At 39.3% G+C, this 22,131-nt stretch overlaps 1 protein-coding gene across 1 annotated transcript; it reads left to right on the top strand.

The window, feature by feature from the left end:
- Positions 1–3,508: 3,508 nt before the first annotated feature.
- On the top strand, positions 3,509–21,887 carry AQP1 (aquaporin 1 (Colton blood group)). The gene is made up of 4 exons (XM_010013402.1): positions 3,509–3,993; positions 19,439–19,603; positions 20,002–20,082; positions 21,573–21,887. Exons 1-4 carry the CDS (start codon positions 3,604–3,606, stop codon positions 21,750–21,752), a joined length of 816 nt encoding a protein of 271 aa, XP_010011704.1. The 5' UTR covers positions 3,509–3,603; the 3' UTR covers positions 21,753–21,887.
- The last annotated feature ends 244 nt before the right edge of the window (positions 21,888–22,131 follow it).

Raw genomic sequence — 22,131 nt, forward strand, 5'->3', positions numbered from 1 at the left:
TACAATAAACCCATGCCTAGAAAGGTTGTGTACACAAACCCCAGGTCATCTGATATGCAGGACACTGGATTTTGCCCTTGTTTGTTTCCTGGTGGCTTATGGGGATTGGATAGAAAGGCCTCTGGTCACTTCGCCATGTGCTGTGGTCTTTGCTATCAGCCTGAGTAAGATGGGATGAAGTTCATTTTTTTGAAAAGTGACATAATAAGTTGGGCAGCAATTAGATGTGCATTGTAGTGGACATTTCTGAAGAGGTCCAACTGGTCCAAGGCCAGGCTAGATAGGGAGGGTGGAAACAGATGATCTTTAAGTTCCTTTCCAATACAAACCATTCTGTGATTCTATGAACTGACATGTTGCTGTTCTAGTCATCTCTTCTCTCTTCTCTTTCCTCGTTACACTTATACTGTTGATTTAACTTGTCTACTGTGCCTATTCCCTCTACTTATTTTGCAGAATATTTGTTCTCTTTTTGCTGTCTCCTTCTGTTTCCCCACTTGTTGGTTCTTCTACACACAGGGCAAGGCTGTCTCTGCTGTCTGTCTTTGTGCAGTCCTGAAGGTGTAGGGGCCCTGGGTATCATAATCATGAAAGCAATTAGTAACCACACAGCAGTGATGATCATGATTTTATTCACATCAGAGCATAGATAGGTAAGATTGGCTAATAGCACTTCTCCTTTAGATTTGTGTTTTCCCTGTTTATGTGTAACAGTTTCTGTCTTTAATTTATTTCAGATTATTCTTTTTCTTTTCTGTTCGAATGTCAATTTTATTGAGTTATTGTGGCATCAAGTTTCAAAATATGAAATGAGAGGTGGGTAGCAGTTATGAAGACACCAATGGAGAGTCCCAAGATGAAAACATAAGCGTATTAACTAACTCTCAAGGGGGGTGACCAATCTGCTGCTTTTAAGATACATTTAACTGTGTTGTTCACTTATGCCACTGGTCAGACTACAGGTCTTGCTTGCTTGATAGCCTGTCTCCAGCACAGGCAAGTCAGGGATACCTAGAGGATACTGTAGAAATCAGGGAAACATTTTGCAATACTTTCCCAACCTAATTTCCTGGCTTCTAGAAATTTCCCTGTAAGGGATTTCTTCTCATCTTATCATTACTGATACAGAGGTTATTTGGTCATCCAGCTCCAAACTGTACAAAGAAGTGAGTAAAAAGGTAGTTTCCTGTGGACACAGCTGAGTATCTAGGCAGCTCCATCCCACAGGTATCAATCTTGGACACATGGAAACTGTTGTAAACTATTTATAGAGCTCTGCTTTCCCCTGTTCCCTGAGGTGTATGATATATGTTCTATGTCTTGGGCATCTGCTTGGTAGGACCAGAGAAACTGGTCAGTTAAGATCTTCAAGCCTGAGTAAATTAAATTTTTCACTGAACAGAATATATCAAGCATAATTTGGATCATATTAAAATTTTGACATGTATCATGTTCAGCTAAATTTTATTTTTTATTTGTCTGTTACATGGTTCCTCATTGAAGTCTCACTGTAATTAGAAGGGTAAAACCAATAATTAATTTGTTCTCATTTCTTTGCTTTTTCCTTTTTTCACTGGCACAGTTCTGTTGTGTAAGTGTATTACAAAACAGAAGGAAATAAATTTGGTTATATGGAAAATCAAAACCATCTGATGTCTAGAAAGAATAAGAATTTGGGTATGACAGGCTGAAGACATCTGGAGTTTTATTTAAACAGTCTTCAAATTTGTATCTGAATAACCTTTTGAAAGCCAAATATATTTTAAAAGCCCTTATTGACTATCTAATACTATCCAGGTGTGTATTTGATTTTATCTTCGTACTGACATACTGTCCAAGTGAAAAAAAATTGTATTAGTTGGAGTACAATTTAGACTTGACACCTGATCATTAAAGTAAGAAGAGGGAGAAAAAAGAAGAGACAGAGAAGTAGGTTGATTTGAAATACCCATCTTTCAGGACTTGTGTCTGGGGAGTTAGTTTCTGAGTTTGGGTCAGACTTGGGGTAGTTTAAAGTCGGAGCAGCCACCCTGATTTACAGCCGTTAAAGAAGGCAGAGATCTGAGAACGCAAGGGTTAATCTGAGGCATGCATTCAAGTCCCGCTGTGATAAAACCAGAGGCGGTTAGACCTTTTGCTCCTAAAAACACTCTGGCACTGCAGGGATACTCATTTTGTCTGCAAAATCAAGCATGTAATTTCCCTTCTCCCTTGCTCTCCCCTTCTGTCTCTGTCTCTGGCCAGTCCTGTGGCTCAGTGTCAGCACCCAGTCTCCCTGGTGACAGCCAGGACAGCCAACCTTCAGCAGGGTGGTGTGGGATATGCTTTCATGGCAGAACGTGGGCTGGGAACCCCCCAAATTGGCTTTTTTCCTGCTAGTCAGGAGTGTTTTAGAGCAAGCCTGGGGAAACCCTGAGACACCATTGCGTTTGAAAGAAAAAAAAGTGAAGAAATCATGTAAATAAAAACAAAGCAAAACAAAACAAAAAAAAACCCCAACAACTCACAAACCACCCCCCCAAAAAAACCAAACCACCCCCCACCAAAAAAAAAAACACCAAACCAAACTAAAAAAACAGACCACAAACCCCCCAAATAATCTGTCCCTCAGCATCCAAATTGAACTCATAGAAAGCTTCCAGTTTATTTGCAGTGTTATGTCAGATTTACATGGTGGTCACAAGAGATTCAAAGTGATCCCTACCGTTCATCAGTTAATACCAGCTTGTGTGAGTGTGTGTTTGTCCATACAGTTGTCAGGCTTGGCATCAGAAAAAAGTCACAGTCCACAGAGCCAGCAGAAGAGACATTTCTACCTGTTTTCAAATGAAACAGAGGCAGTTGAGTCTCTAGAACGTGGATTTAGTTGTGAGTTTTATCTGCTACTTTCAGATATTATCTGCTGCCAGTGAAGCTGAGTATGAATAACTTACCGGCTTGCACAGATAACTGCTTTTTGTTTCAGTTCAGCTGGAGACAGAAATCCCATAAAAGCTTTCATTCCAATCCGTGTGTTGAATGATCATACAGGAGTTGAAGTAATATTCCTGAAGCACTCCTAAAGACTTTTCCAAGAATTTAAAAAAGCCTCTTAAAAACAGCACCAGAGATCGAACACTGGGGTGGGGGGAACCGTGGGTTGGGGGGGGGGGGAAGGAAGAAAAAACTTTGGCAGGCGTACAGTGTCTTACATCAATCTAGCAGTCAGCATCGATGTAGATGTTCTTTCCTCCTTTTGTGCAACACCCCTTCCCTCCTACAGACCACCCAATGCCCTATAAATAATCCAGGGACTGTATTTTTTCTCCAGATTTCTCTTCAGTCCTCAAAGGAAAAATAACAGGCAAAGGAAGGGAGAGAGGGAGAAGGGAACAGGCGTACAGTGTCTTACATCAATCTAGCAGTCAGCATCGATGTAGATGTTCTTTCCTCCTTTTGTGCAACACCCCTTCCCTCCTACAGACCACCCAATGCCCTATAAATAATCCAGGGACTGTATTTTTTCTCCAGATTTCTCTTCAGTCCTCAAAGGAAAAATAACAGGCAAAGGAAGGGAGAGAGGGAGAAGGGAAAGTGAGGAGGGGAAAGTGAGAGAGAGGAAAGATGGCTAGTGAATTCAAAAAGAAAATGTTCTGGAGGGCAGTGGTGGCCGAGTTCCTTGCCATGAGCCTTTTTATTTTTATCAGCATTGGCTCGGCTCTGGGTTTTAGCTTCCCAGTGGTGGGCAACAAAACTTCAACAAGGTCTCAGGACAATGTGAAGGTTTCACTGGCATTTGGGTTATCCATCGCTACTATGGCACAAAGTGTGGGCCACATCAGCGGTGCACACCTGAACCCAGCAGTGACCCTGGGCCTCCTGCTGAGCTGCCAGATCAGCATCTTCAAAGCACTCATGTACATCATTGCCCAGTGTCTGGGGGCAGTGGTAGCCCCAGCTATTCTGTCAGGAGTCACTTCCTCTCTCCCAAACAACCTCCTGGGGCTCAACTCGGTAAGTAGAAACTTTTAATTCCTTCTTCATTTTTTTAGAGTAGAAATGTAATACTCATAATCTACTAAAGAAAGGAAGGGGGGAGTGGTGGTAATGGTGGTATAACGGTGACCTCAGGCAGTCAATTGTTTATTGTAGCAGGGGTTTGAGTCCTGACTGATACCAGGATGGATCTATATCATAGGGATAGTCCTTTGTCCCCACCCCTATTTTGGAGCTTTAGGACATTATGGTCATGTTCAATTTTGTACATCTAAGTTGCTGAGAGGTGTCTTTTGACACCTGTTTAACACTGAAATAACTGAGAGTTGCATGATCAAATCCATTTTGTGGTTCTGAAGGTCTCAGACAACATGCTGATTAATGTGCATATATCAAGGTTTTTTTCGCTTCTGTGAATGTTGTTATTTTTCAATACCTAATTAATGGGTTGTGTAACCTGTTGATGACTGTAATAGAAAACTGTAGGAACAAGAGAAATGTGTAGCAAGAGAAAACCTATCACCAAAAGTGTGAACATTACCTGTTGTGTTAAGCAGAGTGCTTAGATCCAGCCTGACACAGAATCCCATCTGCACTTCCTCTGAGTTTCTCCTTTTGCAGTGCAAAAATGGGACCCCTCTGAATTCTCGGGTGTAGTCTGGAGAAAGATGTGAGGCAGCTACATTTAGAAGGGATGCAGGTTTCAGCCCTCTCCCAGCTAGGTGCTCACATCACACTGCATAAAAAACTGCCTGGTCACAACCACTCCTCCTCAAGATGTTGACATTTTACAGTTGTTCCATAATGTGAGAAAAAAGGATAGATACACTTCTAAACTTGAAATCAGCTCCCTGTCAGAGGCACTGCTGCAGCCACTGCAGTACACTTGCCTTCTAGTCACTTATTTCACCTCATTCTATTAAAAACAAGTATTTCACGCCTTTTCTACGTCCCCTTTTTTGCAGAATATTCCTGACTGCAGTTTGAAACTTGGGCTAATTTAAAATCTTATGCCCATTTGGAGTTGCAAGGATATCTGGGACATAAGGCTGCAAATATGATATCTCTTCAGAAATCATTTAGGCAAAAGGGGAAGAAAGGATCAAAAAATTAAATTAACAAATAAATTAATTTGCTTTTGCACTACAATTAGTTCAGAAAGTGAGGCAGTTTTTGTAAACATACTAAAATCTGATATTAAAAAGGTGATTCCTGAGCAGCTTAGTATCATCCACCCTCATCTTATTCTGCAGGCTGGGTGCTTACCTTTCTTAAGCCTTGTGCCTGCAGGTATTCCATCGTGCCACTGTTTTGGAAATTTTGACGGGTTTATCCAAAATTTTTTTGTGTGAAAAAAAAAGTAAATAATTTTATTAACTCCAGAAGGCTCTGTCTGTGGGTGTCATTTGTGATTTTTGCTCTGAAACCACTGGAAGAGGGAACGGCTCAACCGCATGTGACAGGGTATCTGCCCCAGTGGTTTCCTCGAGAGGTCCAACTGCCATTAAACACAGGAGGTCTGGTTTCAACATGTTTGGTCCTACTCTTTCGCTTGCCACAAAGTGCTGACAGCTGGCTCATTCACCTATCCAAAAGCCCTGAAACTGGCCAATTTTAAAGGGGGTGTAGATAATAACCCCAAATTCTTCTTGCTCTGCAGCCAGTAACTCTTCAGACTACAAAGATATCATTCAGAACTCTGCACAGGGACATCTCAGAACAGAAGAACCAATGGGGACAGATGGAAAGAACAGGAAAAAGATCAGTACGGTCACTGATCTTGTAAGTTTAGGAGACTACTTCATGACCCTCAAAAAACATTAGGGTGAAAGCTTTGTTCCTCCTTGAGGAATGCATCTTGAATGCCATCATTGTTTTAAATGGTCATAAAATACACTACAGGCAAAACCAGATAGTGTTAGTCTCCATCATACCAATTTTACAAATCTGGCAAGTTTCTGTGCATGAATTAATGGATAAAATAGTTCCTGAAAGCCCCAGTCTCAGTGCTCGTAATTGCCAAATACTCAGAATTTTGACTTTTTATTTTCTCTTTCACATCCAGTTATAAACATTCTGGCTAGAGGAACGGTTGGGTGACCTCCCTAGGGATGGGGAGGGCAGCAGCTGTTTTTCTCCCTTGCAGGAAAGAGCTAGAGAGGAAAGCAAAAAAGCACTGACAAACCATAACTGTCTGAGGAGGGGGGTGTGTGTTGAGGGGGGAGTTGGGTCTGCTCCCAACACAGGGGAGAATGGGAAAATGGCTGTCCTTGCACAGAGCTGATTGCAAACAGGGCATATCCTGAAACCAAAACCCAGCATTGAGAGCGCGCTGCTTCCTTTAACAAAGATATGATAAGGGGAAACCACAGAGATTTGCTTTTGTGTCATGCTTTTTAACCTGGGGACAAGGGAGGGAGGGACAGTGTTGGCATCCCTACTAGCTGCTTTGTCTTCCTGCCCTTCCTGTGGAAAGTGAGGAGTAGATTCAGTATTGAGAAAAAGAGCAGGGAGAAAGGGAATGCTGTTTGTTTGACAAGGTTGGGAAGAAGGTCTGGATGTGCGTGACTCTGTCCTCTGTTCTGTCCTTGTTGTGCTCTTGAAGGGGTGTTTTCTACAGAAAAAATCTGGGAGCAGTTTAATGATGTCAGTGGCTATCCAGTGTCCCCAGTGGATACTGGGTGGGATTGCATACCTGAATTTAGATTTATCCTGCCCAGCTCTATGTCCTGCACTGACATGCCAAGTGAGAAACCCATTTCCATAGGCTGCTCTCTATTTCACAGAGAAAGAGGAACAAAGAGAGGTATGCCACAATTTAGTTTTGTTGAGTTGTCCTCCAGAGACAGCCAGCTCTTCTTTGTCATGATGAGGCTCCAGGATAGGTACTTTCTGTTAATATTCAAAATAAAGTAGGATGAATTTGTGCCTTTTTCATTGCCCAAAGAGAAAAAGGGGAACAGGCAAATGAAGCATAAAAAACAGCCATGGAAGGTGCAGGGCTGGAGAGAAGGAAGAGAGAATGAAAAGGCAGGATGCTCCTTTGACATGTTCAGTATTAAGGTTTGTAATATACTAAGACAAGTAAAACAGTCACATCTGAAGAGTTTGATCCAAACTTTACTGAAGCAAATGGAAATATTTTTAGTTACTTTGTCTGATTCCAACATCATTCTGGCCAATATTTAGAGAGGTATTTAGGTTACTGAATCCTTTTAAGACATTTAACTTCCCATATATTTTAGAATTGGAAAAGCTGAAAGAGGAATATGCTGTATGCTCATTATTTTAAAAAAAATAAATATTTTTCCTTACATAATCTCATGTATCTTTTTTTTTGGCAATTGGATTACTACATGTTGCAAATTTCCACTAAGTAAAACTATAAGAATAGGGAATACCTAATCCTAAATGCACTCAACTGCCAGCATAGCTGGCTATTGTCTAATGAGGACAGATATGTAGTTTGGATAATGGAAGAAACTATTCATCACAAGCAGTTAATGATCAACTAAGAGCTCAAGAGGAAAGGTGGGTGACAGGAGATTTCTGTACCTTAAGGTAACTAACACAATATTCACAGTTCAGCAATAATTATCTTGAGAACTTTCATCAAGGTTTCAAAAACATACTGAGAAAATTTTTTTAGATCAGTGTTCTTTGCTTTTTTGTTTTGATTTGCTTTATTTGTTTGTGTGAAAATAATCAAGTTTGTGAAAAATGCAGACACTGCTTTACAATTTCAGAATTTCTGTATTTTGGCATACTGATTAGAGTATACTAACTTTCTGGAAAAGTCAGAAGAGATCTGTAGTCAGTGGATTCGGAGGTCTGTAACGTTTTCTTAAGACAGGTGAATAGTCATATAGATACCACTCGTCGAGTGTGGAAAGTCACTTGTTGCTGGAACACCCTTTGGATTTCCAGTGCAACTGGTGGTATCTCTGCCACTACTGCTCAGCAGAGGGTCCCCAAAGTTGGATTGGCTGTGGCAGAGGAATTGGTGCACATAAGGGTGCAATGCCCTTTGGTGATAAACACACAGTGGCCAAATCTAAATCCTTTCTCAAAGACAGGGAGAAAGGAGCCCTTTGCTGTCCTTGGTTCTTTCTACCAGGACAGTCTTCACTGCTTTGAGACACCCTTCACCCTCACCAAAGTCAAACATAGTGAATTCCCTTTCCATTTTAGCTGGATTTTGGTTCAGTAGCAAAGAAGCAGCTTTGCACCCCCATCCTGGAGATGGCTGTTTTTTTTTTTTCTCTGCAGTTTATGTGTCCCACAGCTACAGCCTTATTCTACTACTTGGGAAATCTGAAGGCTGGACAATACCTTGCCTCCAGGATACTGAAGCATAGGATGAGGCATATGATGCATGGATCCTTAGCTTCTACATACATATTATCTCATCTGTGGGATATCAGTGCTGGTGATTTTTTTCCCAACAAATTCCCAAGGCACAGAGTCCTCTAGTGCAAACATAAAATTGTCACTGCACTGGGACTCCCCCATAAAGTTGAGACCTGCCACTCCTTTTAATGGTGTATGTGGGTCAGTACTGATCCTGATATTCCTTACTGAATCTTTCCCATCCTTTAGAAAGCTTCCTCAGAGGGGATCATGAGTAGAAGTCCCCACTCTTGGTCCAAACCTGTGCACCAGCGGTAGCCTCTGAAGATGGGGAGTGGGACTTGCATGGTTGGCCTTGATGACTCAGTGTTTACTTTGTGATTTCCCTCTCACTTTGTGCCCGCGCCCTATGAGTCTGTTCTCCAACATCAAAATAAACAAAGTTGGGTTAAGTTGGAAGAATTTCCAAAATAAACTTGACAGTAAGTGTGGACAATTGAGTAAGCTATGCTGCTTTTCCACTGAGTCAGTATGGAAAATTGCAGTTCCAGAGGTGCCACTGGATGGATGAGACATGCAGCTGGGTTCCTGCCCTCTAGCCCTTATTAAAAATCCTTGGATGCCTTTTTTTCAATGCTGATTATATACTGCACCTTTCTCAAGTTTCAATACAGTGAGCTTTGTTCTCTTTGCCACTGCTTTTTACCCTCCTTGGTTTCTATCCAGTGTAGGCTTTTCCTGACAACCTTGACTGTGCTGGAACATCTGCATGCTTAAGCACTCAAGCTTCTACAAGGGGCCAGAAATCACTGTATTTTTAGAATGAGCAAAATGGTTCCTGTTCATAAGATTAGTCTGGAATTTTTATTTCTTAACAAAGAGTTCCAAAACAATAGCTCATTATTCAATTTCTGTTCTGCAGCAGCAGCCTTTTATGGCATGCCAACATTGTATTGAATTTGCCAGGCAGGTGGAACACAGGAAAGACACCTGTTCAAAACTGGCTATTTCTAATGTTCACACCGTTTCTAATGTTCGCATATTGTGATAGCAAAAACATCTGGGCTAACATGTAAACCTCATAGTTATCACCCATAGTGATCATCTGCCTGCAGGACAGCCTTTTGATGCTAAAATAGAGTGGTTCAAAACGGGTTTTGTACCAGGAACCGGGTTCATGTCCAGAGGATGACTGGTGCATTGCTTGAAAAATGTTCTGAAAACCTCAGATTAAAGGTCCTCTTTATTTATTTCTACTTGGAAATGATAGAAATTCATGAGAGGACTGCATGGAAGGTTGTAAAATAACGAATTGCAATAGAACTAAAAATACTAATTTGGTAGGTTAGTTTACATTGTAATTTAAATGGAATCAAGCTGGGATTTTTGGAGAATGATTTTTTTTTCTTTGCTTGACCAGCTGTCAAACAAAGTGGAATCAAATATGAAACATAAGGAAATTAATTTTGCCACCAACTTTCCTAACTGGTGAATAAACACTTAAAAATTTTTCCCTTTCTTTAGCATTCTATGTATCATGCCATATATATTTGGATGTTTCGTGTGTTATGTGTATACACACCTCCACACATACACACCAGAAACAGAGAGCTTGATAGAAAGATTCTTCAAATGAAACAACCCCAAATCTCATTTCCTAATTTAAATTAGCTAGAAATTAAAAAAAAAAAAAAAAAAAAAAAAAAAAAAAAAGACTTTATTGATTGGGGTCATTTGGTCCATTCTAAATCAAGATCTGACATGGCAGAATAAAAGACTCTATTGATTGGGGTCCATTCTAAATCAAGATCTGACATGGCAAGAACCCCAGCCTGAGAACAGAAGGAAATTTCCACAGCAAACAGAGGAATGAATATTATGGATCTCTTTTGGTTAAATTGATGCAATGGTGAAAACAACATAAGTCATTGAAACAGGGCTCAAGTACTTCAGCAGATGTGAACCTCAGGTGAGTTGAGAATAGCATCTCTTTAATCAGAGAACCTAAAATGTGCCACTACCTTAGCTGTATGTAGCTACATTTAAAAGAAACGTTTTTAAAGCAAGTATACTAAACCAAATCAGAAGTACTAAAGGAAAAAAATATAGCCCTTGAAAAATTTCCTGTTTGTCTCAAGGGGAAATTGCCTGTTTTCTTTAAAGCAGTAGTACATTTTTTCTTATTTGTCCGTTCTCTAGCTTAATTAAGAGAATTCAATAACATAGTGATCTTTACATGGTATCACAATTGAAAACGTCAAAGAAAACTTCATTCTTAGAAAAATTTGCATTCTGGAGTTAGGAAAACCAGTCCAAAATATGTTCTGTTTGTGCTTAACTTCATAGATAGATAGCAAATTGTATGTTATGTGTCTACATTCCTCAGTTTCTGTATTTTCCTGTCTTTAAACTGTTGTCTGTATTCTAGACATGCAGAGGCAGAAGCATCCTTCTCATTGTGGGCTGATACAGTACCTGGCACAATAAGACATCATGGTCTGTGGCCGTGCTCCTCAGTACCTCCAGAATAATATCAATGCCAATGTCACGGGGCAAGTGAATGTCTCCTGAAGGTTTTTCTGGCCTGGCTGGGAGCAATATGTGTATTTATTCATGTGCAACCTGATGGGAAAGTACTGCTCTTTGTGGCATCCAGAGCCAAAGCTAGTGCTGGTGTTTAACTGCTGCAGCTCCACCAAAGTCAATGAGATCCAAGGCTAAGGCATGATATTAACCTAACATTAACCTCAAATATATGCAGCCTGACAGGCGTCAAAGAGGAAACTCTATAAACAGCAGGAGGGCAAAAATGCAAGGGGTTTCTCTTTTAGCACTTGTGGCCTGCAAAGCAGCAAAGAAATCCTCTGAGTACTTCCGTGGTAGTGTCCTGTTCATCGCCTCTTCAGGAATTGCTGGGAGGTACCAAAGAAAACCAAACTTTTTCAGGCTCCTGACACTAATTGTGTGCCAAGTGAAGTCAATGAATGTTTTGAAAGCAGAACTGTGGCAAATGTTTCCTTACACATATAAACACAACTTCTCCTGAAATTGATGACTGTATTTGGACTGAGGAATGAATAAAACCATGTTTGGCACATTTTCCTTCCTTTAATACCACTTCTTGCTTGATGAACAAGGTGGAGAAATGAAGGAACTGGAATTGTTCCCTGAATTCCTGAAGTCCATTGCATGGATTCAGAGTTGTTTTAACTCCATGAAATGCCAAATCTTCAACACTTTGCACAATACTGACTGTATAAATAACTCAGACTTGGAAAGTTTGAAAACTCCACAGGTTTTCTGGAGTGTTTGTCTGGAAGTATAAAACGAGTATTGCTTTGGTGCAATAGACAACAATCATCCTATGAGGTTTATGCAGATCTAGCTAGTTATTCCAATAACAACATAGAAAGGATGATTCTGTTAGACTCAAAATTCAGATATGCCTAAAATTCCCCATTGAAAGACCATCTCCTTCTGGGCTGACAATACAGGACGTCATAAATAGCTCTGTGGTATAAATGAGTCTCTCAAAAGTGTTATGGAAAATAGACTATTTGCTTGGGTTTTGCTGGGTAAAGAAAAGAAAAGACCAACAACAAACAACTCACCATTTCTCTACCTCTGAATAGAAGTTGTTTATTTCTCAGCAGCAAGATGAAAAAAAGAAAGTTTCCCCAAAGTGACTTTCCCAGAGGCACATCAAAATATAAAAGTGTAAATGAGACAGATGGTCTATTTCTAACTAGCTGTGCTAAATGGAAATCCTATAGAGGAACTGACTTTTGCTATCTGTCACTGGCCTTACATGTAAACTTTATATGCCCTACTTTAGTATAAATGAAACCATCATTATTTTTATGGCATACCAGGCTGCTGCAACACAACGCCCTGGCTAGTTTCTCATCAGCCTGATGATGAGGTGGGAGGAGGGATGTTAGTCTTGTTCCTGGAGGGTTTCTGCTGTCCAAAGAATGGAAAATATGATTTCTGCTTTGGGAATTGAATGAGTCTCCTTTAGAGCTCTTAAGTCTGTATTTATAGGAAGGATAATCTAGCACAGGACAATATGTTTTGTCTCTAGGTTCTGCTGAATGCTTCTATTGTTGATCTAGGATATGATCCAAAGTTAATTCTTGCCTCATAAGCAGCTTCTTCTGAATGCTCCTGTTGTATAATTTTGAGTGAAATTCCTTAGATTTTTGCCTGTCACTAAAGAAATGAGACTTTTTACTCTCTGAATCCCTAACACTCAAATAATGGGTACAGAAACAGCCGTTTCAGAGTGATACCTTTAAATAGCAAGGAGACAAGAGAATAACTGTAGAGAAATAGCTGTGGATAAAGTCTCTGAATACATTTTTGCTTATGAGTAAAGGTATGCTATCAAAATGGAAGTTACCAAGTTATTTTCATGACAGCGCTGAAGCTGGAAGCATAAGAAGAGCCAAACAAAATGACAGGCCAGACAGACTAAGATGTTTTTGAGGGAAATAAGGAGATTCATTTCTGAGATTGCATTTGAAGAATATTGCATTAAAGAACTTTGCCCAGCAAAACACTTAAGTGATAGTATAAAGCAGCATAATTAATATTTCCAACATAGGGGTGAAGAAAACAGCATGAACCATTTAAACTAATGTAAGGAGTTTTTCATATTAAGAAAAATAAGGGAAAACAAAGAAGGGAAAGTTTAAGCTACAGGAAGAAAACACAGTAACACAGAGGGAATTTGCTTGAATGAAATGCTGAAAGTCTTTGTTTAAAAAAACAGTCTGACACTGCAGAGATAAGATGGAATGTTGAAAAGAGCAGGCCCAGTACAAGCAGTTAGCTATTTCTTTGAATTCAACGCACAAGGAAAGAGGTCTGTCTATTATAAAGAATTTATTTATTGCAGCACAGCTCTTTAAAATGCTAGATTTTGTGTGGATAGGAGAACATAGCACTTCTCCCAACATGAATAGTAAAGTCACTTTAATAAACAGTAATACATTTTTAATCAGTCCACACCATGCTTATTCTATTATGTGTCAGCCATGCTATTGCTGGAGTTCTGCAAAAGCTGCCTTGTCTAGGGATGAGTGGGATATGAAAAGGAGTCCCAGTCATCAGTAATATTATATGTGTCACATTTCCCTCTCTAAAAAACACCAGCCACCATGGCTTGCAGTGAAGTGTTTCATAAGAATGGAGAAAGTTGACATTCCTCTACTGAAAAAATAGATTTCTATGTTTCCAGAGGCCTGCTGTTTTTCAGGAGCAATAAGAAACTAATCCCTATTATATGAAAGCAAGCTGGACCCTGGAAGATACAATCCACAGCTAAAGGTTTGTTGGATGAGATGGATAGCGCTACGTAATGAAACCACCTTGCATAACAGTCTTATCCACATAACAGGAAACAGGTTTGAACTTGATATACTTTTACTCCTGAGAAAAATATGAAGCCACTAGAGAAGTACACAGTTGGGTGTACCTTGGGCCAGTTTAATTTCCTGTCCCCATTTCTCTCCTGAAGGCAGGCAACTAATAAATATCCTGCTCTAAAAAAACCCCAAACCAACACAAAAAAAAAAAAAAAAAAAACCCAAAAAAAAAACCCCAAAAGGAAAGAAAACATACCATTAATTTGCCCAAATAATTTCTTGAAGCTTTGGAATTCAATCAGCTAAACATGGTAGTTAAGGGCATTTTTGAGAAACAAGCTTCCATAGTTCCTGTCTCCTGTCTCATGCTGTAGAGATACGGCAGCAACATGACCACTACCCATTTCCTAAGACCTAAAAGCAGATGTTCGTCTCAACTAGTTACTCTCATTGTCATGACTAGATAATTATTTTCCATTAATTTTGCCCTTGGGTTTAATGGTCCTCATTTGATTAGGGACTGTAATGATAGCACAAGGGGTAATGGTTTCAAACTAAAACAGGGGAAGTTCAGTTTAGATATAAGGAAGAATTTCTTTACTGTGAGGGTGGTGAGGCACTGGCACAGTAGTGATAAACATTCCATCCCTGGCAGTGTTCAAGGACAGATCAGACAGAGCCCTGGGCAACTTGGTCTAGGGTAAGGCATCCCTGCCCATGGTATGGGAGTTGGAACAAGATGATCTTAAGGTCCTTTCCAACCCAAACCATTCTGTGATTCTATGCCTTTATGACTCTATGATTATATGGTTATATGATTCTATGATTATGTCTCACTTGATTCACCAATATGGATTATATCTATGCATATAATCCGTATGCATAGCCTGCAATCTATATGCATAGCTACAGTCTTCACAGTGACTGGGCTCCACTATCTGCATATGTCACCAGCTTTTTCAAGACATTAACTCAGCCGAACCAGGGCAACATTGAGAAAATTCTGTCCTAGACCTTCCCACAGGAAGAACCTTTCCAGAGAACCAAGCTCTTTTACATGGTAATTCAGCTTGGAAGGGACCTCACGAGGTGTCTAGTCTGACCCCTTGCTCAAAGCACTAAATTCAAAACAGATTGTTCAAGAGCAGCAGTAGCATTACCAGATAAAGCTAATCTTTAAATGGGTAACCAGTATTGTACCTCATCCCATGTCCAGCAATGCAAAGCAGAGGGCTTCAGCATGCTATAAGTGCTTTCTTAGATTCCAGTCACTTGCAGCTCAGGAGCTTTCTGAATGAGATGTGATTTCTGTACATTTACTGTATTCTCATGGATTTTTCTCCCACAAACTTGTTCAGATTCACAGTGAACTCAGGTGAAAATATTAATGGTGGAATTCAGCTCACAGAAGGTTAAATCTCACTTGGCGTGCCTACATATAGGCTTCTGCTTGTTGTCTGGGTGCTCTTTCAGTCAAAGGAGAATTACTCAGTGCAAGCTAATGCAGTCAAGACTGCTTCAGCTGATCAGATATATGTGTCTACGTACAATGCACTGATTTTGGCAATTACGTAACCCATTTCTTGGGTGTGTTTCTGGTGCTTCTGTCAAAACAGTGAATTGGAAATTAAGTCTAGTGGAACAATTCATGTGAACAAAAAAGGAGAAGTCTGGGTTGACTCCTGTGGTGTGGGAAACTGTGTTGGAGCTGAATGTGGGCTTGAGTGTTTCATTTTAATTCTTTAGAACATATTTGGTTACTTAATGCACTGAATGCCCTCTTCAAGCCTCACAAGTCTGAAGAACGAAAAGCTCGGGGAGTTACTGTGCTATTCCTTGCCTTTTGCCATTTTTTCTGTTGTCTTAATGAGCATCACCTAAAATGCAAAGCATCTAAAAGTTATTGTACTGATATGAGAAGAGGTCAGAGATTTCCTGACAGATATATCAATAGCGAACAGAGCATCAGCCCACATATGCTGCCCATATACGTTGTTGTGACTGCTGGTAAGGCAGCCTACCAATGCAGGGAAGAAAGTCATTGCAGTGTGGGCATATGTCACTGGAAAGTGATCCCTTCACCCCAATACTACAATAAAAGTGACTGTCTTTATGTTTCAAGGCATTATTTTGTCTGTTTAAGAACTAGATATATGGTCACCTGTATTGTGGATATTCTCAGTTGCAGAATGCTGGATTTTAAGACCAGCAGTGGTATTTTGCCTTTGTTTCACTGACAGCCACAGGTCGTCCTTCCCTATAATGTTCAGTACTACTTCCTACTAGATTCAGATTAAGCTATAGACAGCCCTGAGGCTTCTGGAGTCAGGTATTCTGATAAAATTCAAGCTTTCCTTAAAAAAACCTGAATAACATTTGGAAAGTGCAATGAAAGAGTAACTAACTCGTGTAGGTTATGACTACCTGGTTCTGCCAAGAGCTTAAATCAGCAGATTCAAAAGATGCAAAATGTGTCGTATTGCATTGTTAGCTGGGTAACACTTACAAATCCACTGTGACCAAGGATCATAAATCTAAATATAAACACACACACATATGTACATTTTAACTCGATATCAAGAAATGCGCCTTCCTACTACCCATCTTATTCTTTGACTGGGATGTTGTTCCATGTGTTGCTCTACCCTGAATGGTCCCAACTACTGCTGCATGATACTGTATCTCTGACAAGTAGGCAAACAATGAATGCCAATGATGCTACACTTACATACTGGAGATCCACAGACCACAACAAAGCAGAATATCCAAGGTTTGTCTCAGTTTGCCTCAGTTTGGAACATGGCCCAGAGTCCTTACTCTCACAGTGAAATCTTAGATCTCTGGCAGGCTGCGTAAAATCACATGCTAGAGGAAAACAAGAGATTTCCTATGATATTTCCAGGTTTTCTTTGACTCTACACAGCCCATCAATAACTGTTGGTTAGCAGGGAGAATGACCTTAAGTCACATCAGCTGTAGGATGTGTTTTCCTGGGGGGAAAGGAAGAATATAATTTCCGCCTCTCAAAGATAAGGATTATCACAGGTTTTAAAAGCATAATTTTGCTCTTATTGTCTTTTTTTCTTTTATAGAAGCTCTTCAAGTGAAGCAAAGACTTTGTAGGTCAGTGTTTAATCGTTTGAAATGCCAAGGCTTTGTCAAATACTAACATCAATGCATCAGACATCAGATACAGATTCTCTGATGTTTTACAACAGATGCATTACAATAGAAGAGAATTTAGTTTCTTATCCACTTACCCATTTATCTGCATATCACTCACTTATTTGCCAATATATCTGCATTTTAAGTTTGACAGTTTGGCCTTCCAAATGTGAGAGGATTTTGTAGATGGGGATGACTAAAATAATAGCATATAAATTTAGTGATATATCACTCATTCAGCATGAATTTCTGGATCATGTAATTTTCACTGCCAGCTGATCTATATATATATTTGCATTAGACTTGCATTTCTCACATATAAGTGCTATTAAAGCTGAAGGTTTCATTAACTGACTTCAGTTTGTACTGTATGCATGCTGAAGGAACAAAATGCCTGCCATTTCAACCAGAATTTCTTTCTGCCTCTAGATGAACTAGGTCTAACTCAAAGGATATCAGTCCTGTGTATTAAAGATCAAGATATAAAAATATACTAATAATGCTTCAAATTGACAGGTCTTACAGATCAATGTCTTTTCACTGGTCTAATGTAGCTGATCAGATTTATGCTGGCTAATGACTCAGATGATTTCTTTCTAGTGCTTAGGAATTTGAAATTATGCTGCTTTGTTACAGAGAAGAAACAAGAAAGTGAGCAGCAAAGGTAGAAAGTGAAAGAGTTCAGCTAAATATCTTCAAGGTTATTTAAATATTGGGTTTGGGTAAATTAGGATGTAAAACCACAAAAACAGATTTAAAACATTATTTCCCACAGTTCATTGTTCTGGACAGGTCACAGTAGCATGTCATTGTTTTTTGCCATGTATGACCTAGTAATTTTTAATGGAAAGGCTATGGCAGATTGGATAACCTACTGATAGCACTGTTACTGAACATAAATCTTGCAGACTCTGCTTCCTACTCTGAGTCACTCACATTCTCAGTTTCTCTGGCCTCTATCCAAGCTCGTGTTTCATACTATCTATACAATGTAGTTATTTCTTCTTAACACAAAGTTATTCAGCTAAGATACAGGTTTCTCTTGTCTTAACTAAGATACCACTGATTATACCAATCAGAAGAAGAATTAAACCTTGTTGTAACACTAAGTGGCTTAACTCCATGTTTTCTTGTTAAGCACAAGTTTCTACAGGTAATCCTGAAACATGACAGTATTTCTGCTGTATAATGTTCATTTATGTGAATTACCATGTTTTCAATATGTTCTACAGCATTTACCTTCCTTGTCTAGTGGAAGGTGTCCCTGCCCATGACAGGGGGGTTGGAGCTAGATGATCTTTAAGGTTCCTTCCAACCTTAACCATTTTATGATTCTATGATTCTACATTAAGGAAAAACTTTACTGATTTCATGATTAGTAATGCAGTCAGAATACCTACATCTGTCAGTGTGTTTTTCTAGAGTATCTGTTTTACTTCAGTAGGAAATTGAAATGCTTCCCCCATCAGCCCCTTAGGATGCCTGAATTGTGGATAGTTTTAAATGGCTCCCAAAGAAGTTGAGCAAGGTTCAGTTTGACTTTGACAAAAAAAAATTAGTCTACACATGAGTTAAACATCTAAGCTCTTGTAGTCAAATGAGATCTAGTTAATACAAAATGAAAGATAGAGCTATTCAGATGACTCTCAAACGATCATCTATGTTTCATCAGCTCAGTGGATCTCATCTCCATTGACTAAGTTCGTTATCTATCCAAGTCAGAGAACCATTGCCTTAGAATTGACATCTAGAGACATTTTAGATACCTTTGGCCTTCAGTAGGACTTGTGTCATGTCTACCAGTCCCATGTGAACACTTGATCTCAGGGTATTTCAAGTGGCACTAAAGAGACATATTTTCAGGCAATTGCATCACAGTATAGGTGTCAATATTAATGTGGAAATTTGACCATAGGACCAGCATTTTGCAGGATATTACCCTTGTTTTGAAGGGTTCATATTGAATTACAGAAAATAAGTAGTAATGTGAGAAGAGGAGATTAATATGACTTGTCAATAGCAGAGATAAGTACTTTCAAACTACTCAGAGCTATTCACTTTTCTTGCTGTCTATTTGTCCCTTTCTTATCCTGTTCCTATTTGCTTAGCAATTGTTGCTGAATGCAAGCTGAGCAATTTTTAACATGACCACAGGATCCTCGTTCTCAGAAGCAATGAATAAATGTCTCAAGGCATCACAGTTCACTTCTATGGATAAGCTCTGCTGAAGGTGGATCTCTGGCTCATTTGTTTCTCACATGTATATCAGTTATGTTATCATTGAGTCTACTGGTTGAGCATTCATTTTTGACTGGATGCAGCAACTATGCAACCATGCTGAGTCACCAACAAAAGCTGGTTATGCTTAACTTCAGTACAGCAGTGAGCGTTTCAAAAGTAATTTCTTTCCACCACTTCTTTTTTTTGTATCCCTTGTTAAGCAAAAGCAACCTGAGGAGAGAAATAGCTGTGCAGGTCTGTGTTTTCCCATTGAGAAATCAGATCCTGAAAAACTTTGTTGTATTGGTTGAAGTCATGTAGGAATATCAAATGACATTTTCTTTCTTGTCTCCATGCAGCTTTCAGAAGGGATCAATGCAGGCCAAGGACTAGGTATTGAAATCATTGCTACCTTCCAGTTGGTATTGTGTGTCCTTGCTACCACAGATCGGAGGAGGAATGATGTCTCAGGATCAGCACCTTTGGCCATTGGTCTCTCTGTTGCCTTGGGACATCTTCTTGCTGTAAGTTTTAACATTCACAATTGAAATCTGCAATGTCCCTCCTCAGGATGGGCCAATGAAGGCAGGAACATGATTGGCAGATGATAGTTTGTCCCTTCTTCCACTTCAGAGTCTAATTTGTTACTGCAACATTCTTTCTTGAGCCACGTGGCTATGCCCATGAGTGATGATGTTGGACACCTGGGAGGAATCACTGCAGTAGGACTTGTTTCCTTGGGGGCACAGGGCAGGTGCATGAAAAACAGTCTTTCCTCCTTTTTCTGAGGAAGAGTGGGTGGGATGAATAAAGCTGTTGTGAACGTTCCAACCATGCTTCAGGCAGCCACTTGCCCTCCTGTGTAATGAAGGTGCCACATGTGCATCAGTGCCTCACCACTATCTCTCTTTCCACCTCCTAGATTGATTACACTGGTTGTGGAATTAACCCAGCCAGATCTTTTGGCTCAGCACTGATTGCCAACAACTTTGAAAATCACTGGGTAAGTTAAATAACTTTGTTTAGCTTACATTACTCTGCATATGCATAGTCTACGAGATCAGGAACATTTAAACGCATATCATCAGCACCAAGTCAGTGAATTGTCATTTCAATTTCATTTAACAATCATCTCCTTTTGCTCCTGACCAGCCCTAGGAGATCACAAAGTGCTCAAGCTGAGTATGTTATGTTCAAAGAATTACAGTAGATGTTCTGTGGTTATTTCCCTTTATGTTTATTTGTTTCAAATATTTGAAACGTTAAAAGTCTCGTTACACAGAATCCTGTATTGAGTATTTATTGTTTAAACTGAGTTTGTAAAGTGCTACTGCTTAATCTTGGAAGACCTAATTTCAGAAGGTTCTTGAGCAGGTTTATAAACTGAAATGGATAATCCAACATTTGGAAGCTAATAAAATGTCCATTTAAAAGTTAAAGGTCTGCTTATGTGCTTTCATGCATTAATGTTCTGGAAACACTACGAATTTTATACTATTCCCTGTGGTTAAATGTGGTTAAAATGAGGAACTTCATGGAAGTTTGCTTATTTCATTAAAGCTCAATAAAGAAAACTGATATAAAAGCCGTAAATGAGCATGTGTTCTTAAATACTTAAAATGTAGCTTGTTCCAACTATCCTACTTACGATTTTGGCAGCCAGTTGCAGGGACATTCATCAAAATTTGATGGTAGTACAATAGGTTGTGAAAATGTTGGATATGGATGCCGTTTTACTCTAAAAGCTCAAAAGAAGGACACTGGGAAAATTTTGCCATTATCTCCTACTTAAAACTTCTATTAGGATACTAAGGTAATGTAACTATGTTAGTAGGTAGCATTTTCAGAATTTAATAGAAAAATCATTTTTCTCTGTACAGAGAGGAGATAAAGGTAATAATTCATATTCAACCACTGATACTGACGAATGAAAGAAAATGTGTTTTCAGACTCAGGAAATCTTTGGCCATCCCAATCCCTCAGAATCATCTACTATTTCTGATAAAATCAGCCTGTCTACTAAAATATTTTTATTACCTCTCCTTCCAAACTTTACTTGCCTTAAGGAATTAGATCAGTACAATTACAGCAATATCTCTAGCTAAATAACAGCCAGCAACAAATTAAGCCCCTAATTATGTTCTCACTAAGTATTACTTTCTAATTCACCTATCACTGAAAGTTAGTGGGAGAATGGAATCTAATGCCCTTGTTGCTGTTAGAAATTGTCTTCCCCTGCTAAAGCTATCTGGAGAAATAGTGATATTTTACCAGCAGATATTTAATTTTAAATATCAGAACTTGACAACATACTTGCAGTTATTAATCTCTGGGTCTATTGCCAATTCATAGTGAGAAAATTTTGGTTTCTTGTTCTGTGGTTAAGTAAATAATCAGGTGATATTTTATCAGGTGTAATTTTAATGTTTTCACTGTATATTTCATGGTGTAATAATAACTGATGTATTAACTAGCCTGGGAACTGTGTTTCAGATCTTCTGGGTTGGCCCAATCATTGGAGGAGCAAGTGCCGCCCTGATTTATGACTTCATTCTGGCTCCCAGAAGCAGTGACCTGACTGACCGCATGAAGGTGTGGACCAGTGGTCAAGTAGAAGAGTATGATCTGGAAGGAGATGATATGAACTCCAGGGTTGAAATGAAGCCAAAATAAAGAAACACAAGGAAAAAAAAGAAAAAAGAAAAAAAGCACATTGGTTTCCGAAGATTTTATCAGTGTTATAGACTCTTTGTAAACCAGCAAGCAGTACTTTATTTTTTAATTCAATATGGGTTTTGATTTTTTTGCCCCAATCCTAATAGAGTTTTTATATCTAGGGTTTTTCAATTACAAAGTCTTCAGGCCAAGAAGTCATTAGACACTTTTGCATAAGATAAATAAATTGGGCTGAAATTTAACCTCTCCCTCACCACCACCAAATTTTCTGGTGCATTAAGCACAGGTGGTTCTCCCAGAGCATCACTCAGTAATGAGAAGTAGTTCAAATGACCAGTCTATTTGCTGAAAGAATAGACTCCAAGGGTGGAGAACC

The sequence above is a fragment of the Nestor notabilis genome, unplaced genomic scaffold, assembly GCF_000696875.1.
Source record: "Nestor notabilis isolate BGI_N333 unplaced genomic scaffold, ASM69687v1 scaffold14024, whole genome shotgun sequence".
Classification (NCBI taxonomy): domain Eukaryota; kingdom Metazoa; phylum Chordata; class Aves; order Psittaciformes; family Psittacidae; genus Nestor; species Nestor notabilis.